The sequence below is a fragment of the Vulpes vulpes genome, chromosome 8, assembly GCF_048418805.1.
Source record: "Vulpes vulpes isolate BD-2025 chromosome 8, VulVul3, whole genome shotgun sequence".
NCBI lineage: Eukaryota > Metazoa > Chordata > Mammalia > Carnivora > Canidae > Vulpes > Vulpes vulpes.
Genome location: NC_132787.1, coordinates 90525728 through 90550936, shown reverse-complemented (window position 1 = coordinate 90550936; position 25209 = coordinate 90525728). Strand labels below are relative to the sequence as shown.

General features: G+C 46.7%; 3 protein-coding genes across 9 annotated transcripts in view; 1 reads left to right on the top strand and 2 right to left on the bottom strand.

Moving 5' to 3' along the window:
- IFT172 (intraflagellar transport 172) overlaps nucleotides 1–11993 on the bottom strand; it is a 37643-nt gene extending 25650 nt beyond the window's left edge. The window contains exons 1-14 of the mRNA XM_025984002.2: nucleotides 11669–11993; nucleotides 8647–8790; nucleotides 8324–8436; nucleotides 7849–7888; nucleotides 7492–7557; nucleotides 7201–7280; nucleotides 6904–6991; nucleotides 5792–6006; nucleotides 4616–4739; nucleotides 4122–4217; nucleotides 2582–2743; nucleotides 2216–2269; nucleotides 1867–1970; nucleotides 1606–1691 (exon numbers count right to left, since the gene is read on the bottom strand). Coding sequence (XP_025839787.1) covers nucleotides 1606–1691; nucleotides 1867–1970; nucleotides 2216–2269; nucleotides 2582–2743; nucleotides 4122–4217; nucleotides 4616–4739; nucleotides 5792–6006; nucleotides 6904–6991; nucleotides 7201–7280; nucleotides 7492–7557; nucleotides 7849–7888; nucleotides 8324–8436; nucleotides 8647–8790; nucleotides 11669–11707 — 1411 coding nt within the window. The 5' untranslated portion in view covers nucleotides 11708–11993. The remainder of the gene's footprint in view (nucleotides 1–1605; nucleotides 1692–1866; nucleotides 1971–2215; nucleotides 2270–2581; nucleotides 2744–4121; nucleotides 4218–4615; nucleotides 4740–5791; nucleotides 6007–6903; nucleotides 6992–7200; nucleotides 7281–7491; nucleotides 7558–7848; nucleotides 7889–8323; nucleotides 8437–8646; nucleotides 8791–11668) is intronic.
- The window catches only part of GCKR (glucokinase regulator), a 32535-nt gene continuing 19195 nt past the window's right edge, over nucleotides 11870–25209 (top strand). Inside the window, exons 1-10 of one of the 6 annotated variants that reach the window (XM_072767421.1) lie at nucleotides 18533–18689; nucleotides 18995–19150; nucleotides 19351–19419; nucleotides 20043–20111; nucleotides 20452–20525; nucleotides 20891–20957; nucleotides 21136–21189; nucleotides 22173–22267; nucleotides 24076–24135; nucleotides 24782–24887. In XM_072767421.1, the coding sequence (XP_072623522.1) occupies nucleotides 18630–18689; nucleotides 18995–19150; nucleotides 19351–19419; nucleotides 20043–20111; nucleotides 20452–20525; nucleotides 20891–20957; nucleotides 21136–21189; nucleotides 22173–22267; nucleotides 24076–24135; nucleotides 24782–24887 (810 nt within the window). In that variant the 5' untranslated portion in view covers nucleotides 18533–18629. Of the gene's footprint in view, nucleotides 12038–18530; nucleotides 18690–18994; nucleotides 19151–19350; nucleotides 19420–20042; nucleotides 20112–20451; nucleotides 20526–20890; nucleotides 20958–21135; nucleotides 21190–22172; nucleotides 22268–24075; nucleotides 24136–24781; nucleotides 24888–25209 lie in introns of those variants that run through there. The other 5 variants (XM_072767422.1, XM_072767423.1, XM_072767425.1 and 2 more) reach the window with 5 other exon arrangements.
- Nucleotides 13659–16941, bottom strand: FNDC4 (fibronectin type III domain containing 4). Of its 2 annotated transcripts, XM_025984016.2 has the most exons (7): nucleotides 16557–16941; nucleotides 16229–16373; nucleotides 16034–16149; nucleotides 15601–15805; nucleotides 15060–15149; nucleotides 14437–14561; nucleotides 13659–14271 (listed from the first exon to the last, which is right to left on the bottom strand). In XM_025984016.2, exons 2-7 carry the CDS (start codon nucleotides 16347–16349, stop codon nucleotides 14236–14238), a joined length of 693 nt encoding a protein of 230 aa, XP_025839801.1. In that variant the 5' UTR covers nucleotides 16350–16373; nucleotides 16557–16941; the 3' UTR covers nucleotides 13659–14235. The 2 variants fall into 2 exon arrangements, with proteins under 2 accessions (XP_025839801.1, XP_072623534.1); XM_072767433.1 differs by lacking the exon at nucleotides 14437–14561 and having other exon boundaries at nucleotides 13890–14271.

Sequence of the window (25209 nt, the reverse complement as noted above, 5' to 3'; positions counted from 1 at the left end):
GAGCCAGCCAGGTGCCTCAAGGAAACTTCTTAAACAAGACCTCAAAAATCATAAACTATTTCTTAAAAAGTGATTAAATGGGCAGCCTGGGTGGCTCAGGGGTTTAGCGCCACCTTCAGTCTAGGGCGTGGTTCTGGAGACTGGGGATCGAGTCCCATGTCAGGCTCCCTACATGGAGCCTGCTTCTCCCTCTGCCTGTGTCTCTGCCTCTCTTTCTTTGTGTGTCTAAATAAATAAAATCTTTTTTAAAAAAGTGATTAAATGAACTACATTAAAATTAAAAATGTCTGAACACTAAAAGAGGCTGAGACAAAATATCCACAATATAAATGACCATCAAAGGCTAGATACACACATACACAGAAATCCTTCAAGTCAATAAGGAAGAGATAACCTGATTTTAAAAATAGGCAAGGGATAAGAACTGGCAATACGCAGAAGAAGAAATCCAAACGGCCAATGAACAAATGAACAACAGAAATTAATACAATGAGATATTATTTCATGTACATCAGATTGAGCCAAATTATGAAGTCAGGCAATTTTAAGTATTGGAGAGAATGCAGAACACTGGGACCTCTAACTGTTGGTGGGAATGTAAATTGGTACAATCTCTTTGGAGAGCAATTTGGAAATATTTAGTGAAATTGCAGATGTACCTCTTCTATGATTCAGCAGTTCCACCTAGGTGTAAATCTTAGAGAACCAAAATAGTAGAAACAGTGAAAAACCAACTTACATGTCCCTCAATAAGAGAAGAGCTAAAAGATCCAAAGTAAATATAATGAAAGGTCAGGACATGATAGAACTGGGTGTGGGTACGCAAGTAATAATAATGTTATTAATAGCTAACATTTGTTGCTTATTATGTGCCAGACATTAATCGGAGTGCTTTTCATATAAGATAGGTACTATTTTTTTTAAAGGTAGTTACTATTTTTATCCCCATTTTGTGGTTGAAGAAATTGAGATATAGAAAGGGTAAGGAACTTACCTAAGATCACACAGAAGTAGAGAGGTTTGACTCCAGACCCTTGTTCTTACCAACTATGCTATATGGATATGTTATTCTCTATATTTCTTAGGAAATACTATGCTATTCTATATGCATTTTTCTGTGCTTAAAACATTTCATGATACAGAGTTAACTATTAATATACAAAATAAGATTTATTTATGTGAACATTTGTGAAATTCAAATAAAGTTTGTCATCACTGGCTACTAATGACAAAGTCTACAGAAAATAAGTCCCCTTCAAGTTGTAATTGTCTATTATCCTAGGAAATCTAAACAGGAAAATTCATAAATTCACTAATGGTTCCTCTCTAAATTTATAATTTCCAACCCTAAGATACATGCCTAAAGAACAGGAATAATTATATGGACAGGCCAATATATGTAACAGTGTATCTGTATCTATATATCTAGATACAAACTCACAGACATGGATTTGTACATTTCACATATCCTCTGTAAGAGCGGAGTCACATATTTACCTGGTGCCTCTCAGAAACCTGGATTCTCCACTGTGTGCAATCTTGTGATATGGAAGTGTATTGTAAATATCTATTTTGTTATCAGAATTATGAGAGAGTCTTACTCACCTATAGCAATAGTTTTAATATCAACAAGATAAGCCAATTTCTTATTGTCTTCCATTCCTCGCTGACGCCTCTCATTAATGCGGACGCTGAAACATGAAGGGTGAGGTAAGGTGGAATGGGCTTGGGCCATCAAGATGTTTATCAAGGGCCCCGAAGTAACACACGGGATGCAGTTTTTAGATGCATCTCAGGACCACGAGTTAAAAGTTAAAAAAGGAATTCTTTTAGGTTTCAAAAATTTAGAGAACCTTTTGGGGTTACCTGATGAGGTGGGGGTTCATGAACTCAGTACGTACAGAACCCAGGGTATCATTACTCCCATACTCCACTAGAGTTAGCTCTCCAGCATTGAAGATCATACACACCTGGGGATGAATGGAAGAGTCATGTGGTGGGAAGTTTACATGAAGAGAGAGACCAAAGTAGTAGAGGGAGGTATCCTGCTAGTTCAAAGTGACTCCCACTTTTCTCTTTATTCTGTTCCTCTGCCTACTTCACTCTCCCTTCTTTATCTGCTCTCTCCTCAACCCCTGGCCATTTGCTATCCTTCTGACATAGGAGCTAGAAGGAGGTTTACTGAGATGGTGATGGTTAATCAAGCTCTACTCACATTTTCATTTTCAAAGAAATACTTCTCATTGCCCCCAGATCCCTGCCAAGCAACCTGTAAGGGAGGGAGAAGACATAAGGAACAATGTGGATAACTATCCAAGACAATGCTGAAAGAATGACAGGGGAGGAGGCAGAGAGACTGAGTTCAGGACAGTCTTGATGTTGCACAAAACAGATGCTGGGTCAGATTTTACCCTAGGTTTCTCGGTCTCTGAGAGATGAGGTAAAAATAGCCCAACGGTGGGGATTCACATTCCAGAATTCCCCAACCCCAGCATGTTACATCTTTCCCCCTCAGGACCCTGGCTCCCTTGAAGTAGCAACTCAAGATACTGATTCCCACCCCTCCATTCATGGTTCCTACCTCACTGAGGCGATTAGTGTTCAGGTCCCCCAGCAGCAGTGTGTCTGATGTGTGGGCCACCAGGTAACGTTCCTTTCCCAGGATTTTCACCTCTTCCACTTCATAACCATAGTGTGACTTGAGTACCACTCGGGTCCCCGATGACAAGTTCTTCACAATCACCTTGGAAGGTACAAGTCTGATCTCCCAATCCCAAAGAGGGGTGAACATGCTGTGCCCTTTCTCCACTCCAGTATCAAACTAATAAAGCTAATATCTTTAATATTACGTAGCCTGGGTTATTGTTGGTAAAAATGACACCTCACATTCACATGGTGCTTTACTATTTATGAATGCTTTCAAAGATTCTCTCAATACTTATAACACATAATATATATTACATATGGGGTAAAACCAATCATTCTCTCTACATCTCTGTACCTCTTGTGAAAGTGTTTGTGATTACTTTAATCACATGTACAATACTGTCATTTCATAAACCTGTTTCCTTTGCTAGAATGATCTTCTTGATTAAGGGACACTATACTGCAGATAATTATCTTTGTATTCTCAATACCTAACAGTGCTCACACATAGAGAATGGACAGAAAATGAAAGAATGGGGGCATCTGGTTGGCTCAGTCCAGGAGCATGTAACTCTTGATTTCAGGGTTGTGGGTTCAAGCCCCATGTTGGGTGTAGAAATTACTTAAAGATAAAATCTTAAAGAAAAACAAGAGGGAGCGCCTGAGTGGCTCAGGTGGTTAAGCATCTGCATTTGGTTCAGGTCATGGTCTCAGGGTCTTGGGATCGAGCCCCGCATTGAGCCCCACGTCAGGCTCCCTGCTCACTGGGGAGCCTGCTGCTCCCTCTCTCCCTACCCACATTCATGCTCTCTCTCTAATTAAAGTACATAAAATCTTAAAAAAAGAAAAAAAGAAGAGACCAACAAATAATAAATGGAATGAAAAAAGGATAGAGATAGAGAAAAGAGAAAAGTGGTCTCAGAAACTAAGAATTACCTTACAATGTCATACACAGTGAGTTCAGAGGCCCTAAAGCAATGCTATTCACGTGCATAATTCTAAGCTCCTCAGTTGATTGCATATAGGTAGTAAATTTTTTTTTTCTTTCTTTCTTTTTGTTTAGAGGGACAGTTAATAGGTTGAGGGAGAGGGAGACAGAAAATCTAAGCAGGCTCCATACCCAGCCCAGAGCCTGATGCGGGGCTTCAGCTCACAAACCTGAGATCATGACTTGAGCCGAAACCAAGAGTCTGACACTTAACTCACTGAGCTACCCAGACACCCCAGGTAGTAAAATTTTAAACTAGGAAGATGTAAGTGGCAATCTCTGTACCCCTTAGGTCTGGTGTTTAAATCTTTTCTTACAATAAACCGGAAGTACAATAACTTCGAAAGTTGCCCAACATATTCTGTTCTCTAAAACGGCTCTGCCAGGGGTTAAATTTGACACTGTCTGTGTCCAGAAGGCAAGAAAGCATCACAAGGATGAATGAACACTGGTAAGATCTTGGCATAGCAGGCTATCAGCTGCTTACCTGGCTAGGTCCCACATACGTCAACTCAAACTTATTCTTATAAATGCTCCTCCGGAGGCAGCAGTCAAACTGTTCCACTCCACCACAGAGTGTGCCCTAGAAGGGAGGTTGAGAACATAAAAGGTAACAGGCATGGGGAGGATATCTAGAGACATTCTCAAAACCTAGGTTCTAGAATCTAGAGAAGAGTTGGCAGTAAAAGGGCTGGCAGTTTTTGGAAGTACCAGATGGGAAGAGGTGGCAACCACAGGACTCAAGGATAGTGATGGGATGAAAGGGAGAAATCAGCCCTGCCTACAGAATTCTTTGTCTCTTTTGGCTTCCAATAAAGTGTGAATTTCTCTTTCCTGCCTTTAATGTCATATTTTTAGGTTGGAGTCAAAAGGGAAGAGGAGATTCTCTAGCTTCAGGACAGAGTGCTTTAGGAGAAGGCAGGATTTTTCCTAGTTTGGAGAAAGTCACCCATGCAGAAAGGGACTACTAGTGAAACACACCGCACAGAGTCGTGAGCCATCCCGTTTCCAGGCCAAGGCAGTGACGGTGTATAAGTTGGCAATCTCCTTGGGCTTTGCCTCTTCCCAGATGCTTCTTCGAGGGCTCCAGTTGAGCACCCGAAGTCTGAAATTAAGTAGGTGGTTTTTAGAAGAAATGGAGGCTGAGCAAAAGAGTGGAAATAGGTGGGTAACTGAAGGACATGAGTCTTGCTGTATTAGAGAAGGAAGTAAAAGAGAACACACAAGCTAAGTAATTTCATTGGAGAGGACAAAAAGGTTCAAAGGAAGGAAGCTGGGAAAATCCAAGTCAAAAGTAAAATGGGGTAAGAATGATGGGAATGGAGAAAACAAAAAGGAGATCTTAGCTGGTGAGAAAAATAAGCTGTCAGCAATAGAAAAATAAGGAAAAAGAAAAGAGAAACAGTAAGAAACAGAAAAAGAAGGAGGAAACACACATGAGATTGACAAAGGGTTGACAAAGCTGATGAGAGGAGACCCAGACCTAGCTGTTTATTTACTGTTCCATCCATCCCTCCATTCATTCGCCAAACATTTAAGTGTAGATTATGTATTAGATGTTAATTTAGGCACTGGAGATTAAAAAAAAAAAAAAGAATAGGTCCTCTTCTCAAGGGCATTTCAATTTTGCCAGATAGCTATAAACACAAAGTGTAATATAATGTGAGAAACATGGGACGCCTGAGTGGCTCAGTGGTTGAGCATCTGCCTTCAGCTCAGGGTGTGATTCTGGAGTCCCAGGATCAAGTCCCACATCTGGCTCCCTGCATGAAGCCTGCTTCTCCCTCTGTGTCTCTGCCTCTCTATCTCGGTGTCTCTCATGAATAAATAAATAAAATCTTAAAAAAGTAATAATGTGACAAACACTAAGCCAGTGGTCTGAAAAGAGGCAATAGTCATACAAAGAGAGTAGAGATGAATTCGACTGTGGAATCCCAGAGAGAGGCACAGAGACAAAATCCTGGTGCATTCTGGAACTTCCAGAGTGCCAACAGATGGTGGGAGCAGGAAAAAGGAAGTGTGTGAATTAAAAGTTGAGGATCTCTTTCAATATCCACTTGATTCTCATCCAGTTTCCCACTCTGGTTGAGAATAACTGGCTAAAGCAGAGTGTACATAGGGAAAGCAGACAAAAGATGCACATGGAAAGGGACCCACCTGTCATAACTTCCCAACACAACAGACTGGCCTCCAGGACTTGCGGCGGCTGTGGTGAACTCCCGCTCATTAGGGTCACGGCTGTAATCGAAAGTTTGTAGTACATGGCCTTCCTTTCCATAGGCCACAATCCTCCGATCACAGCCTGCAGCCACGATGCTGTTGGTTGCCCAAGCCAAGGCATAGGGTGGGCATGGGTGGTTAACCAACTTCCCCTAAGACAGAAGGGGAGCATTTCAATTACTAATTCTGACAGCTCCAGTTGGGCATTTCTCCTTTCTAGCACCTAACACGCTCACTCTGATCATCCTACTCTGTGTAAATCTTTCAACATTTTCCCACACCAACACATCCTAATCTGGAGGACTTCACAAATTGTCTTTCTGTTTTATATTGTCACACACATATGTATGACATACATACATGCTTATTGACATTGTGCTCAAGAGGAAGCCTCAAAATACTTGTATGTTGGAGTCCTTTAAAAAAAATCTATAAAGCCTCCAAGGAAGATCTCCTAGACATTGACCAACGTTGGGTAGGCCCACAGGGAGCATATGACTCTTATTTTTAGGGGAAATAAATTTAATTATTACATGAGTAATTTTTTTTTTTTTTGAGCTTTAGCTATTTAAGTAATCTCTACACCCAACATGGGGCTCGAACTCACAACCTTGAGATCAAGATTCACATGCTCCACCAACTGCGCCAGAAAGGCGCCCTATGCAAATAATTCTTAATATAAGGTATTCAAACAACACAGAATTATAGAGAGTAAATTATGAACATTTCATTTATCCCCCATCTTTTCCCTCTCGAGAGTAAATGACTTTTTTCCCCTATGAATTTGTATACATAAATATACTTTTTACATAGATGAGAATAATTTTTGCTTTCCCTTACTCTCAGAATCCCTTCCACTTGACTCCCTCTATCCCACAAGTTTTAAGCTCTAGCCTCCTGAACACAAATTCTGTGGCTGTATCCAAATGGCCCCCCTCCCACCTCTCTCCTCTAGCTACCTCCCCTAGCACGTCAATCTTAATGTCTGCCCTCCTCTAGAAGGGGTCTTGGGTTTCCTTACCCCATGACACAGCACGCTTTAATCATACCTGTGACTCTCCAGAGCCTTCATCATCAAAGAAATACCTAACAATGGTGCCATCTGCATGACCAGAGAGAATTCCTTTCCCAGAGCAACTAAAAAAGGGGAAGAGGAGCCAAGGAAAGAGATTATTCTGTCTCACCAAGGAATCCCCTTTCTCTGTCAAACATCACCCTATCTGGTCTTCCTGCTACCAGTCCTACCAGTCCTCTCCACCTTCCATATTACAGTCTCCCAGTCCCAACATCCGCATCACTTCTTCCTACAATTCCAAGCTCTTGGGATACTGATCTTCCTTACTTACTTTGTTGTCAGTGATACCACGTAAGAATCTGTCCCATAGATGGTAGATGATTTATTAGTTTTAGTGTTTGCTAAACGAACCTGGAAATGGGAAAATGGATACAAGTCTGATTGGGCTACTTTCAATCCCACCAAGATCCTAAGGAAAGAAAAATAAATAACAAAAAACTGGTTCTTCTGTATTCTCCCCCAATACACAACTTGACCCTAAGGGAGAAATTTAACCATATTTCTCTTTCCAGAACCATTATCTCCACCCACCACCTCTCCTGTGTTTCTCTTCCTCTGTTACCTTCCCTTCAGCCAGTCCAAAGACAATGATGTGCTCCGCTGGCCACTGCAGACAAGTGACAGCACTCTGTAAGAAGAAATCATGAAAAGGATAATCCTGTCTACATAGCTTATCACATTTCTAACAAACTGAACCCCCTGCCACATGCCACCAACCCAGTTGCCTATAGGGGAGGAGAAGACACACTGGGCTCAAGGAGGAAAGCAAATGAGGATGGGCAGCCAGGCAGCACCATCCTTGTAGTTGGAAAAGTCAGATTCATATGTTAAAAAAATGCAACTCCTGGTTAATTTGTAAGTAGATATATTGATACATGTTCGTTCATCCTAATCTCCCAGAAACAGGTCTGGACTTTACCGTCTGGATGAATTTGTTACAGATGACTTTCTTGTCACCCCTGCCAAATAAAAGGAGGGAAAGCATATTAAAAACACTTTCATAAATAAATTGCCACATATGATGCTGGGGGAAGGGAAGAGAGAACAGACACCTTCCCTGCTCCCCTAGTGTTTCCTACCATTCCACAGGAGCCCTGAAAGGAGGCATAAGATGTAGCCTGAGCAGGTTTGGAACAATAACAAAGATGCTCTACCACCGTGGTCTCCCCAGAACCTCACAGACCCTCATGTTGACCTTAGGCTGATTCTACCAGGGATGGAATCTCAGAACACATGGAGCAAGCAAAGGTAGGGAAGCAATGACAGGCTCTGGAGGGCCTTTGTTCATGTCCCAGCTTGGATTATCATCTCCACTCCCTCTTCCCCAATGAGGCATTTCTTTCTACCCTCTCCTTCTTTTCCAGGTCACCCCATCTCCCAGTTTCTATTCTCACCAATCTTCTCCAATCTTGTACACATAGATGATGTTGTCGGTCTGTCCTATGGCAATTTTAGTGGAATCAGGAGAAAAAGCCATGCCTTTCACCATATAGCTCTTCCTGCCATACTAAGGGTTAAAAAAAGAAAAAAAAGGTAATAAGTACACATGAAAGAGAAAAGAGAAGAAGAGGTGTATGTGTGATTATAATAAGCTTGAGGGGTTTGTCCTGAGAAAAGAGCCATTTCCTATGCCAAAGGCTGGGGAGTCAATTATGAAGTTTTCCAGATTTCTAAGGCCCCATCAACAGGTTAAGTACACACAGAGTACTCTCTTCACCTTCATGTCAGCTGGTTTGGTGGAAAATTTGTCTCTCCGCTCCCCATGCTCATCATATAGCAACACCACTCGGTCCACTGTGCAGACAGCAAATTTGGCATTGTTGTGGGACCAAGCCATGCAGGTCACCTTCGCAGCTCCATCCTGCAGAGACAGCGGGGGGGGGGGGGGGGGGGAATAAACCCAGATGCTCTTCTAGAACAACAAAAGCTTTCTAGTTCCTTTAGTTCTAGTGTGATTTGGTCAATTTTCCTCATCATAGTCCTTAAAATAAACAGATGTTTGTGATGCATCCTGGTCTCCAAGACGATAAAACCCTGGACCAGGAGAACAAGGGGCTTTAGCAAACTATTATGCAAATGCACTAAGAGGTGGCATGCTAAATCAGCTGTACCAATGTGCCCCTGCAATGGCCTCACTCTCTCATATCCTAGGACTGCTACTAAAATAAATTCAACTGGTCTGATAGGTTTTTTTTAAAAAAATAAGTTTTGGTCTTTAGTCATTCATTCAATATTTTTTGAATACCTTATTGAGAAAGGCATGTGGCCAGGAACTGAGTGGGAGACAAAGAACAAAATATGGCCCTGTCCCAGGCTAATAAGATGGAGCAAAACCAGGGGCACCTGGGCGGCTCAACAACAGTTGAACGTCTGCCTTTGGCTCAGCACATGAACCCTGGGGTCCTGGGATCAAGTCCCGCACTGGGCTCCCCCACAGGGAGCCTGCTTCTCCCCCTGCCTATGTCTCTGCCTCTCTCTGTGTGTTTCTCAAGAATAAATGGATGAAATCTTTAAAAAAAAAAAAAAAGATGGGTACAGAAACAGGAAAAGTCCCGTAAGAGAGGCATATACAAAGCATGGTAATAGTTTGGAGAGGCCTAAGGTAATTTCATGTTTAAATGATCAACTTTGGGACACCTGGGTGGCTCAGTGGTTAAGCATCTGCCTTCAGCTCAGGGCATGATCCCAGATTTCCGAGGTCAAGTCCCACATCGGGCTCCTTGCATGGAGCCTGCTTCTCCTTCCTCTGCCAGTGTCTCTGCCTCTCTTTCTGTCTCTCTCATGAATAAATAAAATCTTGAAAAAAAATAAATGATCAACTTTAAGCTTTGAAGAATGGATGCAGTTAAATGAGAGGAATTATCTGAGGTAGAAGGAATGATATGAGCAAAGGCAAGTCTGGTCAAGAAATAATAATTTAATTTAGCTGCAACTACCTTGCAAATAGAACAGAGGAGGTAAGGCAGGAAAGACAGTGAGTCCAGCTCAAGAAAGATCTTTGAAATTTGGCCAAGGAGTTTGGGCTTATTTCGTGGGAAAGGGAGAGACATTGAAAATTCCAGAATAGGGAGTAAGACAATTAGAGTTGAGACTTAGGATGAATATGCCACCTGGTTAGTTTTTTTGGATCCCCCCTCCCCCGCCCAAGGACTATGCACTGCACAGAAGCCCAATTTAGAAGTGACCATCTCCCAGTGAATTATTTTTGCCACATCTGTCTGCCACCAGCCCTGGTCCTCACTTAATGGTTCTGCACTAAGGATTTCCCTCCTTGAAATTAAACATTTAGCTTCTGCTCCAATTGCATGATTAATTACTTGGGCTCTAGCGCTCTGGTTTCAAACTTTGTTAATTTTCACTCCTAATCCACTTACCTTTGAAGTCAGAAGTTTAAAAAAAAAAAAACATGCTTTCTTTATCAAAATTCTCAGAGTCAGAATATAGCCACACCACCACCTTCACCACCCTCCAACTCTTGATTAAATTAGGTTTGAAGGGCTCCTCAATAACCACTGTTCATCTTCCTTCATCATTTTGCCAACTCTGGGCATTCGCCCTTCCCTGCATCATGACATCCTATTTTCAAAGACCGAAGGAGGTTTTCATTTTCAATAATTCCATTAGGGTAAAGAAATCTTTAAATTACATTTTCAGGGGCAGTTTACTGAGCCAATGAGCACACTTCTCTTTTCCTCTCATTTCCCTCTGTTCTAATGCCACATCTTCTGTGAAGCCTTCCTGATTCCTCACAGCAGTCGTAAGGATTCCATGAGGTAGGGAACAGAATAATAAAAGCTAATCTTTAACAAGATCTTACCACAGGCTAGGCACTTTGATAAGTGCTTAATATGCAGTCTCCTTTTACCTCATAACGCTGAGACGGATGCCATTTTTGGGTACATCTTACAACCAGAAACTTGAGGTTCAGAAAGGTTAAGTAATCTGCTCAAGTTTACATACACAGTTTAGAAGTGGCAGAACCAAGATTTAAGTCCACGTATGTCTGATTCCACAAACCACAATCTTAACAACTAATGCTGCCCTACCTATTAAACATTCACTTGTGACAGATATTATCATTAGCTTTGTATGACTTTGTCCTTTGAATTTTGAATGCTCTCCTGTCTATAAGTTTTAATACTGCTTTTAAGTTTGCAATGGCCTTTGTGTACATTACTTCCTTTAACTCTTCCTCCAAATCCCCCTCAGGTTGCTAATTATTGTTACTCCCGTTTTCCACTCAGAGACTTTGTGTGACGAGGGCCAAAGTCAACGGTATTGGGTCATTTATTTAAAGTAGAGATGGCCCTAGAACTTGGATTCTGGTCTCCCAGCTCCAAAACCCAGCCTTTCTTTAGCATGGTTCCTCCCCCAGGGCCCCGCCTCTTCTGAATCTGAAATCTTCATCATCAGAATGAACGTGAGGTCTTCTGCACCCCTTCTCTGGGGCTTGCACCTAGAGCGCTCGTTTCTTTGGGTGCAGACTTAGGCTCATAGTTTACAAGCGCGCCCACCACGGGGCCTCCTCGTCCACAACTGACGTTAAATGAACGGGCATGAAAGCTACCGAGGCTAAGAGGTCCGTCTCGCCTACTGCACACTATCGAGCAGAGTCGAATCATCCTTAGAGCCTTCAGTCTTCCGCATACAGTAGGCGCTCAACGTCGTGACATTTCAGTTCCCCCTTTTCTTGCAACGTTAAGGCGGGCGGGGAAGGGAAGAGGCACGCAACTCCTCACCTGAGGGCTCAGCAGGGTCCTCAGGTGCTTCAACTGCATGACGAACACCTGCCTCTCAGCTGCCACCAGTCAGCGACAACTCCCGTGGTTACCTGGACAACCCGCCACGCAGCCGCAGCGACTGCCGCTGACGCAGATGCGAGCGGGGCGCAACACACTTCGCAAGGTCACCACGTAGGTTCGCGGCGATGCAAACAGAACGTGCGCAGGCGCAGTGAGGCCTAGGGCGGGACAACGAGAGGGATGGAATCCTCTCCTTCACGAACCAATCCCGGCGTTGCCTGCAAACCCAAGCTCAAGCCACGCCCACAAGTCCTAGGCCAACTCGAGGTCCTACGTAATCGCGGTGTTTCTCGCGCTGTGTTGAGAGTAAGTGTGGCTGAATGCATTATTTTGATCTTCACTACCTCGGAGGAAATCAGGGCAGTTGCTTCCATACGTTTTGCAGCGGATGGAATTGAACCCAAATAGGTTATATGACTCGCAGGGGATCGCAAGGCTGGCTAATAATGATTGCTAACTGAATACTCAGTATGCGCCTGCCAGGTACTGTGCATTATCTCATTCAATCTCAAAGCCGCCTTTTGAAGGGGATGGCATTATTAGTCCCATTTTACATACCAGGAGTCTCAGGATTAGAGGGGTCACTTACCCAAACTAATAGTAAAGGCTATAACTGAGATTCAAGCCTGAGCTGGTGCTTTTAAACACCCTGTGTATTCGTTCTGAACTCCTAGCTCCCTGTCTCCATGCCATGCTTCTTATACTCTGTGCCACTTCCATCCCAAGAAACGATGTGTCCAGAGTCTGAGAGATGAGTGTTTTGGAACCAGTGGCCAATGAGAGGTGCTACTATACAATTAGGTAGCAGTGGATTAAAGACTGCTGCCCAGATCGGGATGCTTTTGTGGTTCAAGGCAGAGGGCAAACCGGAGCTTGGCTCGCCCGATTGCCTAAGATTAAGTCCTGTGATAACTGGGGTTGGAGCTTGGTTAAGTAAAAAGGATATTGACTTCTTGATCTGTATAGATTGGGGTCCCTTTCAGAATTATTGTTCTAAATTCTTGTACCAGAGCCTGAGATGCAGAAAAAGAGAGTTAGGAGAATTATTCTTATACCTCCTCTGGAAAAATCTGAAGCCGAGAAGACCTATACTTCTCCAGAAAGGGTAGCATATGCTGTCCAAGCAGATTCTGGGTTCTGAAGCCTTTCCCCCACCGTGGTTGCAAATGTCAATAGATATTTCTCTCACTGGCACCATCCCCCCCAACCCCTTGGTATTTAGGAAAGAGTAGAGGAAAGCCCCTATTTATACAGGAAACAAGTAGCCCCAGAACCCAAAGTATAAGTCTTTTGACAGGGGAATTCCAATCCCTCAGTTTTATTTCCATAATCCTCCTCTGGATGTAGTGGCAGAGAGTGAATATAAACTCATTTACACTTTACAATTATTACTGACTTTGACGGGATGAACAGAGACAGACAAAAGGGAAAGCCAGAGGGCAGGGAACAATAGGTATGGGAATGCACAGGATAGGAGCACATGGATCCATTAGTATAGCTGCTCTGCCCTTTGTCCCAAGATACTATTCAGTCCTTTTCTGGAAATTGACTCAGGCTTGATGGAGGAATCGGAGGAATAAATGGTGAAGAGCTTGGTTATCAATGTGGGCAGTGAACCTAAAAGGTTACTGACCCCTCTCATGTGGTATAACTTTTCACTTCCCCTGGTGCAGGAGAATTGGTATCTTCCTTTCTTTTGCTTCTCCCCCCTTCTCACTGAACAAAACAAAAGGAAGTAGGGCTCTAGTTTTCTACACCCATTTCTGGCCTCCTCCTCACCCCCCTCCCAGGCTAGAGAATCAAAATAACACCTAAAAATCAGAGTGCTCCTGTCGAGTTGGTGGTGGTGTGAGAGGCCCTTCACAGTCAAGGGAGAGACAGTGGGGAAATGTCTTTAACATACTATACGGTATACCATACAGTCAGCTCCAGTTTGTCCAAGAACCTTTATTGGAAAAATGTCCAAGGGCTGAGATCACCAGCAGCTGAATGGGCTACCAGGTGAGAAGGGAGCACCTGAGGCTCCATGGAAGACATTGGAGTAGTGCAGTGCAGCATCTGCCTCCAGACCCAGGCAATTCCTTTTCATTGCTGGGGGAGGGGGAGTAGCCAAAGAAACACCCCTCTCTGAGACCCAGAGGCAAGATGTGGGGGCAACTGGGGATGCCAAGAGTCCTGATGCAGGTGAAATGGGGGCCCCATTTGGGACCTAGTGGGATATGGTTGAACAAGTGACTCTCCCCTGGATCTGGGGGATGGAAGGACATATCCCATCTGATAGCCATTCCTCAGGTCCAGGGGCACAGACCCTAAGAGACCTACCTTCTGGCCCTGCTCACAGTGGAAAGAGGATGGATACCAGGCCTGAGATTGTGGGAGTGTCATTACCCTCTGGGAAACTGTGGGATCCTTCACTCTTGGGCACATCACTGCCTGAAGCTCTCCCTGACCCTATCCCATCCCCAGGTTGTTAGTGCATCCATTTTCTGGTTCTGTTTCTTCACTCATACATCAATGGTGTTGATGGACGGTGACTTTTTCTGTAAAAGAAAAAGGCTTGAGTCTCTGATTTCAGGAAGGGAATAGCCGCCTGCATCCCAAATATCCATCTTCCCTCTCTTCCTACCCCTCTTTGGCCTTCTCCCTTTCCCTGGCTGCTTCTAGAAGCAAGATCACCGTTCCCTCCCTCATTCGCCGCACATCACCTGTCTTGTCCCCACTGGCCTTCCCTGAGGACTCTGTTCCGGCCCCTTCCCCTTCTCCTTGGGGTTGTTGTTGGAGTCGTTGTCCTTGATGATATCATACTGACGGCAGAATAGCCCAATTACAGCTGAAACACAACAATACAATCTGCACCTTGATCTTGACCTCCCTACTCACAGCCGTGAAGGGCAGTGAGATACCCACAGAGTTTCTAGAAAACCTGAGAGGAGAACCCTTGAATTTCTAGTACTCGTGTGAGCATCACCCTCTTAATCTTCCTCTTCTCAAACTTTTTTTTTTTAAGATTTTTAATTTTTAGGTATTCATGAGAGACACAGAGAGAGAGAGACAGGCAGAGACATAGGCAGAGGGAAAAGCAGGCTCCCTGTGGGGAGCCCAATGCAGGACTTGATCCCAGGACCCTGGGACCACAACCTGAGCTAAAGGAAGATGCTCAGCCATGAAGCCACCCAGGCACCCTTTCTCCTCAAACTTCTGCTCACCCCCCTCGACTAAGCATCTCCCCACTCAAAATCTCTCCCTATCTCTTCTCTCCTTCACCACCTCCCTCCTGCACTGAGCCCCACTCCCCGGCCCTTGGTCCCCGGTCCAGCTGCTCACTCACCAGCCCACATGAGCAACACCACCACAATGATGACCACTTCCCCCGTCTGTAGGGGTCGCTCTCCATCCAGACCCTCCACTGTGATGTCACCTGAGGAGGAGGAGATAGACTCCAGGTTATGGGGAGCTGCTAGAGAGCTCTTCTCTGCAGACAGGTAAGGATGGAGAGTCTGGGGACTAGTGTCGGGGTAGACCGACCCATCACAGGGTTGCCCCTCTTAGCCTCTCTAGGAAGCTGTTGGTGGACAGGTAGTTAGAGACCAAAAAGCAGGAAGGCTGTGGGTGAGTACTCACGCAGGCTGTGGTGGCCGTGAACTGAGGTTGGTTAAGCCCTTCTCCCAAACGATTCATTATCAGCCTGTTTAGACCCAGTCCCCTGCCAACCTTTTCCCTGCGTTTCTTGGCAGTATGATGAGTTAAATCATCCTTTTATTCATCTAAGCTAGACTGTTGCTTGATTGGGGGAAGTTAACAGGCTGAAGGCCGGTAAAAAGCCAGGGAATCCAGTGCTTTCGGGGGTGGAGAATAGCTGAGACCCTCACCTGGGCTTGAGCTGTTTGAGGGTAGCCGGTCAGAACCCTTGAGAGTTCGGAAGTGCACCCGAGGCCCTGGGGGGCTCTCTCCTCGGAGGCCGATGCTCCTGACCTGCACTGTGTAGTCGCTGTCTTCAGCCAAGCCCCAGAGGGCACAGGCCCGAGTGGTAGTGTTCACCTCCCGGATCACACGCTGCCCAGGGCCATTCTGTCGCTGCAGGGAGATGATGGGACAGGAGGGCAGTCTCACACCAGTCCCAGGACTCTTGAACATGCAAGCAGTCCACAGAGTAAGGGTGAAAAGGGCAGCCGGAGCCAGGGAACACCTGCTCCCAGATTCCCCCACCACCAGGTGGTGAGCTGAGGTCTGGGGTGGGGGCAACTGAAGGAATGTTCACAGATCCAAGGACACAGGTTGAGGGAGCAGAAGGGTGATTCATACTTGCTGGGAAATGGAGTAGCCAATGACGATGTTGCCTTCTGGGACGTCCCAGGATACAGTGGCCGAGTTGGCTCTGAGGTGAGTGACTGTCACATTCACAGGAGAGGGAGGTCGGTCTGTGGGTGCCAGAGTTAACAGATTAACAGGTTCCACCCGCGGACTAGCTCTGGTTGATGCTACTACCCCTTTACTCACCTGCTCGCACAAAGCCCAGGTCACAACTGACCAGCAGGAGGACCGTGGGGCTTAAATATGGGGAGAGAGGCATCAGCGAAGCCATGGTCCCCACCGAGTCCGCTGGGAGGCACCGGGGCATCCGCTTGACATCCAGGCGGGGCTCCTGGAGGTGGCAGGAGTTGTGGGGGCGGGGGTCAAGGACTGCCCAGAACGCTCGGGTGGCAGCCGCTGTCCCGGGCTCCCCACCGCCCACAGCGGCCCGGGAGCCCCCCTTCTCCCCACGCCTTCCCCGCCCCCGCATCACCCGGGCGTCCCCAGTGGGCGGCTCTGCCCTGCCCACACCCACCTCCGCCGGTCCTCGTGGTCTGTCAGGCCTCGGGGGGCTGCTCGGTGCCCAGAGGGCGGCCCATCGCCCGACGCGGTGGCGCTGGCCCTACCCCATCCCGGCGCGGGCCCGGCGCGGCGGGCAGCGCGGACCGAGCTGCGGGCAGGGGGCAGGCGGAGGCGTAGCGGGAGCGGGCCGCGGGGCTGCGGGGGCCCCCGGAGCTCGGACGGCCGCGTAGTCTGTCTCTGGGCAGGGGGCGGTGCCGGGCGGCCTGGCCGCTGGCCTGAGTCCCGGTGCGGGAGGCAGTGCGGCTGCCCCGCCGGCCCCTGCAGCGGGATGTGACCGTCCCGGCCAGCCAGCCGCCGCCTTCTGCAGAGCTGGCCCGGCTCGCTCCGCCGCAGCCCGAGCGGGACGTGCCGGCCCGCCCCGCCCCGCTGGGGTTCTCGCCGCCGTCATCCCCCTCATCCCCCCGCCTCCGACCCCGTTCTCCCGGGGCTCCTCCTACGACCCTCCCATTGGCGGCCTCTCGGGTCCCCCTGCCTCTGCTCGCGGCTGGGTCCCAGGAGCCTGCGGGGGCGTGGGGAGAGGCGCGGGTGCGAGGGTCTCCGACACCTGGAGGGCCCCTCCTTCCCCGGGTGGAATTAGCCAAGTTGGGAGGAGAATGCCACCTCCCTGCGGGAGGGGATAGCGTGGCGGAGAGAATTGTTTTAACAATCTCCTACTTGTAGACTGCGTCAGCTTTTAAATCTCTTCCCCATTCATAATGTGGTATTGATTCTCTTCGCTCTCTCATTCATTCTTGAATTTATTAAGCAAATATTTATTGAGCATCACCTATGTGTCCGGGCGTGTGAAGAGCTGGAGATACAGCGATCGAGATTGCTGGGTTTATAGGGAGGAATCTAAAGAGCAGCGACCTACGGTCTTGTCTTAGCTCTGCCACTTACTGCCGAGCAATTGGTCATCTGAGTGTCAGGTTTCCTAAAATCAGAGCGTCCAGAACCTCATAGGGCCGTTGGCAGGATCGAATGAGACAATGGTGGGGAATGTCTTTAAAAAATCTTATTTATGACACTGTGTGAGTCAAGGATTATCATTAATTTGTACCAATCTGTTAGTTACTTCATTCATTCAACAAACATGTAAATCCTTCAGGTATTTCATGAGATCTGGAGTGACAGCCTGGGTGTGAGTCCCAATTCTGTCAACTGTGTGATCTTAAGCAATGACCTAACTTGTCTGAGCCTCAGTTTCAACATCTGAAAAATGAGGGTGTCAGTATTATCTTCCTAGTGTTGATGTATCCAATGAGATACCTTTTGTGAAAAGTGCATGGTTCAGTGTAAATAAATGTTGGCTAATGTTATATTTAGGACAGATGCTTTGGTTTCTAATTCTCATTGCAGCATTTCTATTTCTGTGGTACTTTTGCCTCTAATATTCAGTTCATCGTGTGCCCCCCTGGGGCTCCAAAGCTTCTGTTGCCTTCCTTCTGAGATGAAAGAGTGAAATGGAGCAAGAGGAGCAGGGAGGACTGTGTGTTCTGAGCATGTGATCACGCCATGGCCCAGGTCCTCTGACCTCTGCTGTCCCTGAGGACCCTGATCTCTGGCCTCCTGATGCATCCTGGTCCCAGGGCACTCTTGCTCAGGGATTCTCAATGCCCTGGGCCTGGGCCTGGGCCTGGGCCTGGGCCTGGGTTTTATCCTGCACTTCCAGGTTTTAGGCCATCCAGAGAACAGGTCATTGTATCCAAAGGTTAAGAGTAATGAACCTCAGGTTTTCCCCCTCAGGGGCAAAGCTGAGGCTAGACGGTCTGCATACATGCCCAGAGGAACCCCAGGAGCTTCCCTGGGGTGATCAGAGGGCTGGGCGGGGGGGGGGGGGGGGGGGGGGGGGGGGGGGGGGTCTACTGACCAGGAAAGGGTACAGCAAGTGGTGCTTGGAGGGGGTGGTGCTCAGAGAGGCCAGGGTACTTGGGTTAATCATCACTGTAGCTCAGATAAGGCCCTGCCAGCTGGAAGCAGTTAGCGTGACAGAAGGGTTTGTGTGGCTGAAGAGGCAGGCACGACAGGGTGTCCACAGCGTGTGACCATGCCCAGCACAAAACGATTTCAACATGTGATTGAGACCCCAGAGCCTGGCAAGTGGGAGGTGAGACCCCCTTCTACATGTCGGTTTTCTGCATTGATTCCTAGAATCATGTCTCGTCTGGACTTCCCTCCATGCTGGGTTTCTACTCTCTCTCTCTTCCTTCCCATCTTCCTTCCTGATCTTCTGCCCCTATTAGGCCCAGAGTACCAAGCGCAGGCTAAATCCTCGGATGGAGTGGATGTGTGTGTGTGTGTGTGTGTGTGTGTGTCCAAACATTGTGTCTGCTGCCACTCTTACCTCCAGATCAGCAGGCACGAATGAGGCTTTGGCTTCCTGACTGTATCCTTGTGCCCCTTTCCCTCCAGTTGTCTGGGTATGAGGCAGCCCTGCCAATCACAGAGAAGTCAAATCCACTGACCCAGGACTTGGACAAAGCAGACGCCGAGCAAATTGTTCGATTGCTGGGGCAATGTGATGCTGAGATCTTCCAGGAGGAGGGTCAAATCATGCCCACATACCAGGTGACCCAGACCCATCCCCTGGCCGCTGAAAATAAAGATACCAACTCCAACCACATCTTAACGTCTGCTCTCTCAGACCACGGTCCTTGATGTTTGAGACCCAAGGGCCCCTCCACTTCACCAATTACACTCACACCCCCACCCCTGTGCCAAATCCTCTGTCCTTTACCTGGCTCCTGATTTCTGCCTGTTCCCTACAGCGACTGTATAGTGAATCAGTTCTGACTACCATGGTACAAGTGGCTGGAAAAGTTCAGGAAGTGCTAAAGGTACAGACTCTCCATCTGCCCCCATCCTGAACTTCTGCTCCCTCCACCTTTCTCTTTTCTTGACCTCCCTTTCTCATTTTGCTCCATCGCAGTTCTCCTTTCCCCCAGTCCTCCCTTTGGGATCTTTATTGTCATCTTATTAATCAACAGTAATTATAATAACTGTTACCTGCGTAATACTTTATAATTGACATTGTAGTTTCCCACTCATTACCTTTGCAAAACTCTGTGAAATTGGTGTTATGGTCTCCATTTTTTTTTCTCAGATAGGAAAACAAAGAATAATCACAGTAGCTTGCCCAAATATATCCAGCTAGTGATTGCTGGGGAACATTGTTTTTATTGATTGGTTGGTTGATGACAAGGCTGCTCTCAGTCCTTCCTGGAACAAGTCAGTGTTGGAATAAGTAGCTAAGCCAGAGTTAGGAGTCAGACTGAAGTTTCGTTCTCAAAAACGGTGTTCTTTCTGCAACACCATATTGCCTATGTTCTATTTCCTTTTGTCGTAAGAGGAGGGTTAAGCAGTCTCCACAATTGCTCTTCTGCTGTTGACAAAGAAAGAATATGCTTCCCCCCAACCTGAGCTAGGCCCTGGTGACATAGGTGTTCTTTTCCTTTCTCAGGAGCCTGAGGGGGGACTGGTGGTGCTGAGTGGAGGGGGTACCTCTGGCAGGATGGCATTTCTCATGTCGGTGAGTACCCTGATCCCTTATCTGGGTGACTCTCAGGACCATAAAGCTAATGGTCCTGAGCTAATCTCCTACGTGGTCCCCTCTAACCCTCTCTTCCAACAGCTAGATCTTACCACGGAGCCCCATATCTTCTGAACTCACTTGAGCCCCACTATTACTCATGTCTCTACAGCCCATGCACCCCCAATCAATCATTTTAAGTGCCAGATTCCCAGCAGTACTGGCTTAAGCACTGGTCTAAGGGAATCCCTATACAGCCCCTACCCTCTAGGTGTCAAAAATCCAAGATAATCGCTTCCTTCACTGTCATCACTACTTCATGTCCTCTCGCCCGTGACAGGTCTCCTTTAACCAGCTGATGAAAGGTCTAGGACAGAAACCTCTTTACACCTACCTCATTGCAGGGGGTGACAGGTAAGCCAAGTTGGCCTATGAATATTTTGTGTGGCCTGCATAGTGTTTTTTGGAAGTTTCATTTGAAGACTTTTAGGTGAAGATTGTGTCCAGCTTGCTTGGTCCCTGTCATTCTTGTTGCCTTACACTTGGCCCACTTCACGTACATGTGTTACCTGACCAGAGCTACCTGACCAGTGCATGTAGGTATGTGAGTTTTTCAGCCCTATAGAGTATTGATCATGGCGTCTAGTAAATAGAGAGTATTCAGTCTATGATAGCTTTTCCCTCAGTCCCTTCTTTCAAAGCAGTCTGTTCTCTGTCTTAGTATACCATAGACTTCTGCTTCTAAACCAGTGCCACTGACCTGGAGTCTGTCCTCTTAGGTCTGTGGTGGCATCTAGGGAGGGGACAGAAGACAGTGCCCTGCACGGGATTGAAGAACTGAAAAAGGTATGTGTTTAGTCGCGAGTCAACCAGACACCTCTGTCTGTCCCTTGTCATGATGATACAAAAGCCCCCACTCCAGCCACAGCCCATTCCCTCCTCCAGTGCTGACCCCAACATCCCCACGCAATAGGTTTGTATTCTAGTTCCTTGTGGCGCTGTCTCACTCATCTTCCTCTCCTAGGTGGCTGCTGGGAAGAAGAGGGTGATTGTTATTGGCATTTCCGTGGGACTCTCTGTGAGTGTGAAGGCAGGCTTAGTGGAACCATTTTAAAGGGAGGAAGGGGTGGGACTGTTCCATAGCATGGAAAATAGGTTGATGAAGTGGGGGCTAGAAAACAGAAAGGGTTTGCACATGGAATTTTGATTTTACTCTCACCAATTAAGATCCAGTTGCATGAATGTGAGATAACAGGGAAAGGATCCTGTTTCAGAATACCTGTGTATCAATCCATTCAACGACCAAGGTAGATGGACATTCCTAGGGTCAGCAAACTACACTGCCAGGTCAGTCCTGCCACTGACTTTTTTTGTAAATAAAGTTTTATTGAGATACAGCCATTTGTGTTTACTTTGTATCTGTGGCCACTTCCTGCTACAACAGTAGGGTTAAGTATTGCACAGAGATCGTAGGGCCCCCAAAGCCTAAAATATTTACTCTTGTTCTTTACAGAAAAAGCTGACCCCTGGACCGGTCTCTTGCTACTTAAGCATGGTCCTTGCATAGCAACATGCGTATCTCCTAAGATTTGCTAGAAATGTAGAATCTCAGGCTCTGCCCCAGAACCACCGAGTCTGAATCTGCATTTTAACAAAATTCCAGGTAGTCTGTTTGAGAAGCACCAACTTGGTGAGGTGACCCACAATCTTCTCTCACAGCTGCAGCATATGGATTTGAACAATTCACTAAGTAGAAATGAGTCCAGCCATGCTAGATGTGGAAGGAGGCACACAGGAGGGCAGGACATTGACTTTCAGGAGCATACAATTTAGTTCAGTAGCTTTTAAACTTTACCACACAGAGGATTTCCTTGGAGGAACTTGTTAAAAATACAGGCCTGGAGCTTTCCCCTTCCACTGTGGACCCAGTAGATCTTACCTGGGCCTAGGAATAGGCGTTTCTAGCAAGGATTCTGGGGGATTCTGATGCTCATGGGCCTTGTGGGCAACACTAGAGTAACCCCTCTCATCAAGCGTCCTTTCTACCCCACCCTCTGTCAGGCTCCCTTTGTGGCAGGCCAGATGGATTACTGCATGGACAACCCAGCCATCTTCTTGCCTGTCCTGGTTGGTTTCAACCCTGTGAACATGGCCAGGTGAGCCTGCTGTAATGAAAGGCAGGGACTGCTCAGACCCCTGGGGGAGGTGGAGAGGAAACCTGTCAACATCTACAGTACAATCATAAAGGAGAGGCATGGTGGATGCGGTCTTATTCAGCACATCTCAGAATAGTAAAGTAAATAAGTATTATCCCTAAGTTATGAAGCTTTTGTTTGGGGGGTTTGTTGTTGTGGTTTTGGTTGGTTGATTTATTCCCCTGTTTCAGAAAGGATTGAAGGCAGCTTTCAAAGGCCACATAAAATACCGGAAAGCATACATTCAAAACAGGCAATGGAGGGGCAAGGAAAACAGGGCCGCAAGATAGAATGGGCTCAGGAAAATGCATACCATAGAGATAAGCATCTTTTCAAAGGAGCAGTGGCTCCTTTGAGCCACTGACTGAGTGGCTCAGTGGCTAAGTGGCCTCTGACTCCTCTTTGCCCAGCTTCCTTATTTTAGCACCCGTTCTCCTTTGTCACTCCATGCATCCCGTGGGTCCCCTCTGGCTACTCAAATCCCCAACCCTGTTCCCCTTTCCTGAGAACTCTGTGCCCCCCAAATCCCCTCCACCTTATTCTCTGTGTAGATGATCACTTTGAGCTCAGAGGAGGTCAGCTTATGAAACCAACAGTGCTCTGGTGTGGTTCTGTGGTTGTGCAGCCTTGAGGGTGTTGAAGCAATAAGAAAGGAGATTCTTAGCCCCTTGAGGGAAAGCTCTGATGTTGTCACTTTGGGGTAAGGCCCTGAAATACCTATTTTTTGAAAACATCCCTGGAGATTCTGGTGCACAGCCGGTTTTGGGGAACTCTGCTAACTTAACCACTGGAGTGGGCCTCCTGGTGGAGCTGAAGGCTTCCTGTCACTGGAGTATGCCAGTGAAGGCTTGTTGATTCCTCAAGAGCAGCCTTGCATATTCAGTGGTGGTCTTGGGGGGAGGGACAGCTGCGTGCTTTCTGAGGTCCTTTCCTCAACTCCCAGATTCCAGGCTTGTAGTGTAATTTGTGTGAAGATATAAATGAGTCTGAGATACTTTTAACCCTGCTCCTTTTAATGGAGGACTCTCCTTCACCAAAAATGTATCTGCTGCAGTGGATGCTAATTTCAGGCACTGTGACTAAGTGAAATGAAGGATTTCAAACAATGTAGGCGTGGAGATCTTCCAGTTGTTCCTTAAATCGGTGGCTCCCAAACTTGGCTGATCTTCAGAGTCGTCTGGGAAGCATTTTAAAAATACAGATTTTTGGGCTCCACTCCAGAACTCCTGAGGCTGACTCTCAGGGTGGGCATGGTATCCAGAAATGGGTACTTTTTAAAAAACAAAACTCCCCAGGTGATTTTGACTAGCCAAGTTTGGGAATCTCCATTTTAAACCACATGGTGAACACTGGTTTCTCACTCTGCTTAGGTCTCCAGGGACTTCCAGCAGCAGTTTGAGGCCCAATTATAGGAAACACTTTACACAACAGGCATGTAATATATGAAACTTGTTTGCCGTCGAGGAAATACAGATAAAAAAAATACAAGGATAGTTCAAGAAGGGGTAGAGATTTTGAAAGGATGGGATGATATGGGGAGGTTAGGGAGGCCTTATACAGAGGTCACTCTTGGAGCTCCTGCCACAGTGGAAGATGCGCTGAATATCTCCCAGCAAAGTTGATCAGCAGAGGTCAACTACAGAAGATCCCCATTCTCTGAGATTTCAGGCTCACACCTACGCAGAAATCAAGACTGTTACTCTCCTGTCCCAGTAGCATATTGTTTTGTTTGTAATTGGTATATTCAAGAAATGTTTGCCAACCGTTAGGTGCGGTGCCTCATACCTTGCAGTTTCTTCCTTCAGTAGGAGCTGCTGTTCCTCCCTCAGGTAATGAAGGGTTCACTATTTGGGGAGATTGCCAGAATATATTTCTAGGAATGGGAAGGGCTTCTGGTGGACCTTAAGACTAAATAAAGTGGCAATTTTGACATTCTGATGGTGGGTACTCCTCCAGGGACCTACAGAGAGCTGTAGGTAGTATGGCCATAGCAATGGGACATGCACAAGGACCAGGATACAAAAAGTTCTGGTCTCAGGTTGGAGCTTTTTTTTTTTTTTTTTTTAATGATTTTGTTTATTTACTCATGAGAGACACACAGAGAGAGGCAGAGACATAGGCAGAGGGAGAAGCAGGCTCCCTACGGGGAGCCAGGTGAGGGACTTAATCCCAGGATCCCGGGATCACACCCTGAGCTGAAGGTAGATGCTCAACCACTGAGCCACCCAGGCGTCCCTCAGGCTGGAGCTTTAAACTTGAGTGTTGGCTTTGTTCTGGGATTGAATTGCTGAATGTTTTACTAATCCTGATCTTTGGGGTTCAGGGACACAGTGCCCTATGAAGCTTCAAAACACACCTCTAGGAGGTTGTTGATGTTAGACCCCAATCCCAATGTGGTCTTTGATCCCGACTCCCATCTGAGGTCCTTCCTTTAGATCCTCACAATCTCCCCACTTCTTTCTCTGTGGGCCCCAGAAATGACCCCATTGAAGACTGGAGTTCCACATTCCGACAAATAGCAGAGCGGATGCAGAAACTGCAAGAGAAACAGGAAGCTTTTGTGCTCAATCCTGCAATTGGGGTAGGATCCTCCCCACCCCCACCCGGGGAATGCTTGCCACCCAAATGCCTCTGGTTTTGTGACATCTTGTCTGAATTCCAGACATTGTGTGTCAACTAAAATGTCGTAAAGCAAATCCGATTTTCTCATTTCATCATTCACCTTAAGATGTTGCATTTCCATCCTAACCCTATCTCCTAAGTCAGTAATCATTAACCTCCTAACCTGTCTAGGGCATTTCCTGTGTGGAGAATCTCTTTTGCATCTGTGAGTAGAGAGTATTGAATGGAATGGTGAATTGCTTTCTGTGTCTTTTTATGTTTTAGTTTCAAATATGGGCTTA